The sequence below is a fragment of the Rhinolophus sinicus genome, chromosome 5 (assembly GCF_057876585.1).
Source record: "Rhinolophus sinicus isolate RSI-liver-muscle chromosome 5, RSI-T2T, whole genome shotgun sequence".
Taxonomy (NCBI): Eukaryota; Metazoa; Chordata; class Mammalia; order Chiroptera; family Rhinolophidae; genus Rhinolophus; species Rhinolophus sinicus.
Window position 1 is genome coordinate 74,072,029 of NC_142505.1, and position 5,472 is coordinate 74,077,500.

At 40.9% G+C, this 5,472-nt stretch overlaps 1 protein-coding gene across 2 annotated transcripts in view; it reads left to right on the forward strand.

The window, feature by feature from the left end:
- MINAR2 (membrane integral NOTCH2 associated receptor 2) overlaps positions 1 to 5,472 on the forward strand; it is a 74,048-nt gene continuing 68,576 nt past the window's right edge. Inside the window, exons 1-2 of one of the 2 annotated variants that reach the window (XR_016021341.1) lie at positions 1 to 2,065; positions 5,266 to 5,316. Coding sequence is in view for 1 of the 2 variants with exons in the window: in XM_019756022.3 (XP_019611581.2) it covers positions 1,901 to 2,065; positions 5,266 to 5,316 (216 nt within the window). In the remaining variant the exon portion in view is untranslated. The remainder of the gene's footprint in view (positions 2,066 to 5,265; positions 5,317 to 5,472) is intronic. The other variant, XM_019756022.3, reaches the window with a different exon arrangement.

Here is a 5,472-nt window from a genome sequence, read left to right on the forward strand (position 1 = left end):
TTCCTGACTGTCAGCTGTGTGGGCTACTTACAGGGAAAGTGAGAAATAAGAACTGAAGGTTTTGGGGTGAGCGTCAACAAAAGATGATGTGAGAAGATGAAGAGTCTGAGACTAAAGTTGACTTGTCAACAGAAAGCGACAGTAAACAACCCTCTGGCCACCTAGAGTATGGAGGAGGACTCTAAAGGAAGGACCCCTAAAGAAAACCTTAGGCCCATTTCACCTACCTCATACTTTGGCTAAGGAAAAGGCCTGGCCTAATCAATATATTTGGATCTAAGTTCTGTGTCTCCCCTTGCCAATATAGAGAGCCAAAGAGAAGTAAAGTTCTTCTTGAAGATGTTTGTTATTCCCCAAAGAATCTTTTAGGAAAAGCAAACAGCCTGAGAAATATTTGTGCATTAGCTGTATACTGGCAGCAGTCAGAAAAGTCCAGAAAGTACCAAGCAAATGCACACGCTCATAATACACTTGATTCTTGAAATACTCATGATTTAACTGTTTTGTTATTAACTGTCATTATGAAGTTACCTCTTACTTTCTCCAGTAAATGTATTGATAAAACCACCCAAATGTACTTGAAATATTGAAAGACAGTGACAGAGTTTGGGTCCAAAAACTTCTTACAGAAAATGTTGATTGTTTAATCCAGTTTTACAAGTATAAATCGGACAGATGATTTTAACAACCTCATGCTTATTGCTATAAAGAAGGTAAGTACTCTCTAGTGTCTCGCTCGCTTCAAGAACATCCTGGCTGCAGTTCTTATAAGCTATATGGCACTCTTCTGAAATCTGGTGGTGATACATTCCACATGTAACCCCATTACCCCCCGGAAGAGAAGCCTTCCTGCTGAGTCAGATGGGTTTACAGAGGTGCAAACATAACAAACAATTTATGTGTTTTAGAAACTGCTGATGCGTCCGTCCTTAGCCTTCTCACAAGTGGGAAGGTTTCCTCTTTCTCTAGATGGAAATCTACACTTTCCCAGTGGGAAGTGTGGGTTGCCGAAAGTGGAATGGCTTCAAATGATAGAGCTTATCTCCACTAAAGTCATCAGCACTTCCTGGCCTAATACACTGTCCATAGCCTCGCCTTGGCTCCCTGATCAACAGATGGGTTTACTTAGAACAGCACGTCATCTGAACCCAGCAGCATGGTCCTCGTTGGCTCCAAAGGTACTGTGCAAACACCAGAACACATCAGAGGAGTTTATGCAGCTAGGAAGAGAGTCAAAGGGACCCAGACAGTGAATGGGTCAAGGCACTACGTTGGGACACTAAATTGCTGTAGCAAACTAGAAAGGAAATTCTTGCCATTTCCCCACTCAGAACGAAGCTGACAACCCAAACAGGGTTAGGTTTCACATGAGCCTGAGACCCTGGGAGTCAAAACATGAGAAGAAACAAGATCCTGCGTATCACATGTGAGACTGGCTGCGTAGGGCCAAGTCAGCTGGCTTAGCGCAGTCATGGTCAGGGAGAAAAGTGGATAGCTTTCTGCCGGTGACTATCGCATGTGCTCCAAACTAGGGACTGTGACACTTTACCCAAAGTTCCTCTTTCCTAAACTGTTATTTCCGACTCTATGGAGAGGCATTAAGAGCTCCACAGATCTCATTTGGGCATCCTATTAAATTTAATGAGTGTAGCCCCATCTTTCCATCCCAGCGCTCTAAGTGCGTTTGTGTGTGTGTGTGTGTGTGTGTGTGTTGGGTGAGAGAAGGCAGGCTGCTGCATTGCTCCCGTGTTGATGTGTCATTTCGAGAGTGGAGTCCCAGTGCAGCGGAGAGACCTGGTTTCACATGCCAATCGGAGCATCCTCGGGCTCATGAATAATGGATGAGCCTGACAGGGAGTGCCTCACCTGCCTTTGTTGCCTGCCGTAGACGAAAGGAGACATGGATCTCTCTGCTTTGCCAAATAACAACCATCCTGACAAATTCCTGCAGCTTGACGTGAAGTATTTAATGAGGAACTCGGCCCTTCTTCAGGCCAGCCTGGTGAGGTTCCCGGGGGGCAGTTATCCTGCTGCACAACACTGGCAAAACCTCGTCTACTCACAGGTGAGACCTGGGAGCACATAAGGATGGGGGTGGTGAGGGGCCCCTTTCTTCTCGCTGTCTGCCATCTCATCATCCGTACAAAAGGAAGGTTACAGGGAACACGGAACAAAGTAGCTGCTCACTCTTGCCATAGAGAAAAGGCCTTTCTTCCTGAATATAAGGCTCTCTGGTCACTTTATAAGATATGTGGATTCTCCCACCCATTCATTTCCCTCCAAGCACTAGCTTCTCAGTGTGTCCTCATTTTCAAGTTCGCCCAGCCCTCCTTTTACTCCATTCCTTCAGCATTTTCCAAACCAATTGTTACATTTGCAAATAAGGCTCCTGCATTCTAAGCACAAAGCATCAGATACCCCCAAGTCAGACCGGCTCCCTTTCATTTCATGCAGAGAAGAGTCAGACAGCAGAACAATGGAAATTTAATGACAGAAGGAAAAAAAATACAGAGGGAACTCTCTACCTTGCAAAGGTGCTGGCTATTATTTTTGGCACTCTTATTTTCCACAGGTGCCCACGTGGACAGGACATACTAATCAGACCCTCCAGCCCCGTGCAGACTTGATTTCTTGCTTTCTTCTTTTGCATCTTCCTTCTTTTTGCTGACCAGAAGAATAAAACTGTGATGAGTTCCATGTGCTGGAATGAACATAAAGACCCTGACTATTGCACAGCTCATGAAACAGGAATAATCTTTGTTTTAAGATGTGAGGGCTAGTGGGGGTAAGGGTTAGTCCCTTTAGAAACAGGAAGAAGCATTTCATTTCAGAACAGATGTGACTGACCTACAAACCCCTGCAAGTCATTAAATCCTTTGGAGGGGTTCAAATTCCCTGAACAGAAATTTGTTTTCTTTTAAGAAACAGTTGCTCCTCATGAGTCCCGGTGTAAAGTGACTCCTTTGTGGTGCGTTTTGTGGGTTCCTCGGGACCTTTATCGTGAGATCATTCAAAATCAAATATACTCGAATGATTATGTAAGTGTTTCCTCCACCTATAAGGGTTTTAATTTATTTCCATGGTAAGGCAGCCTATTGTGACAACTGATTTTTTTAAAATGTTGCATCTTTCCCGTTCGTAATCCTCAGAACGCTCCCACCCATTCATACTCACTTTTTGGGTTATTGTTTTTGTGTTTTGTTAAGTTTTAGGCTAAACTCAATGAAATTCCTCCTTTTTATTCCTTATTGTTTATATCATAGCATAAAATGATTCAAAAATCAGTTCAGAAAACCTTGGCTCTCCTATGTTATATGGTTTAGTCTAAGAAAACATTTCCAGTAAATTCCTTTGAGGTTGGAACACATCGCTCGCTCTAACATCTTATGTTTTGTGCTGGAATTGACCTGTTTCCTTCATGTGGAACTTTACAGTTGCAAGCTCTCTTGAATGTTGTTCCTAAACCTGAACTAAATCCAGATTTTTAAAGGGCATCTTTTTCGACAGGTTCTAATGGGTGGAAATAGTTTTCAATGAAAAACCAAGGAGGTAAAAATCTGCTTCCTGTGTCTTTGAATGAGTGGTTGATAATTATAAACTACAGATAAACTTGATTTCCTTATCCTTTTACTCTAAAAAGAAATATTAAATGACCAAATAAAGGCCAATCTACTGTTGAAATAATGCATGGAAGGGGAAGTAAATCAATTACAAAATCAGATCTTTGGGTATGTGTGGTGCAAATCATGAGTAACAATAATTATATTCACTACTTCAGATTGCAATATGTCAATAAGTAGTTCTCTCATTGGCTGGGTCTTGAAATCTGGGAGTGATATGTTTATTGGATAAAACATAACTCTAAAATAAACGGACATATGAAAGTTTTAAGTAGCTGTAATGACACCCTGGGAGAAAGCACTGAATGTACCAGGTGTGTTGGGATGTTGGCATATGTAAGGTGGCAGCTGTCAGGTAGCTCTTAATTGAAAACCCTCACTCTGTTGGGGAGACATTAAGCCAATGGCAAGAATATTGAATAAAGAGGTTAGAAACTTGATTTCTTGTGTCAAATGCAGAGGAAGGCAGTTTGAAGGACATCTATTATGGCCTTTATTCAGTCCATACCACAGTATTTCCACTTGCAAAATTAGGATATATTCATTTTACATATTTCCTTAAAAGTGAGAGCAAATAAAATGATGTTAAAACAATTGAGAAAAAGGGTTTCCTATAAGAATACAAGATTATGTATTATTATCATTTGCCAGTATTTCAAAGTGTGTTGAAATTATCCTTTCACTAGAATTTGGAAAATAACCGATAACCTTGCTTGCATTTTTAAATTTATACTGGGGATGGAAGGATGTGGGGTGTGTGTGTGTAGATGGTGGTGTTGGAGGATGTACTCAGTACATCTGTCAAGCTATGCAGTTGATTTTATGCTAACCTGAAACCCACACAAACTTTGGAGCTGTGTCAGCTTATCCTTTGGCCTCATACCATCCAGGTGCGTGGTGGTTGGGGCTCAGACTACCTCATAGAATGTCAAAGGACTTAACCTATTAACATTGCCTTCAAAATTGGTGGTAATGCAGCAGTTAAAACAAAGATCCTCTAGAACCCAAATGTGATATTGAATTCTTAAATATATAATACGTATCATATTTATATCCATGATTGCTGTTTTAAGCTTTTTTAAAATTCACATTTCACCTTCAGAGGAAATTCTCTCTGCCATATTTACATGAACTAAGGCAACATGGTGCATAAAGAAAAGTGAGCCACTGAGGTTCTCAGCTGTGCCCTGGAAACGGTCAGCTCCCTTCTGTGCAGATACACGTATCACCCGTGTTTGCAGAGAGAGAACAAGCAAATATTTCTTGATCCCACTAGATTAATACTTCTTCTTCTTAAATTCTTTCACTAGAGACATAAAGAAGCTTCATAATAAATTTCATTTACAGTGCAACGAGCAACTTTTCTCCAAAACCTAATGTTTTTGGTTGTTAAAATTATTCGGGGCATGTATCTGATGAAGGCATTTGGAATTGTATTCCAAATATTTCTGCCAATCCGTTTATACAAGGAGGTAATGACAGGAAAAGACTGATTTTTTTTGTTTAGTTTAAATGATAAAATATGTATTTTTAGATATTGTGTTAGACCTTTTCTTTTTTCTCTGATTAGCAGTTAGACTTCAGAATCTTGTCTGACTAATCTCTTTGCTATGTCTTTTCCTGGCTTCCATCACATCTGTTTCAGAACCCAGGAGCATTGCATACCAAACCTGTGAGCTGGAGCAAAAGGCCAAGGGTAAGAGGTTGTTCTTCCCTTGACTTCTAGGCAGTGTCCTTTACTGGGTTTATTTTCTCATCCCCTTTCCTCACTTGGATGTTTTATGCCCATGAAGAAGACATGTATTTGGTGAGTATCTAGCAAGGCTCTGCCACAGTCTGTCATTCTGTTTAA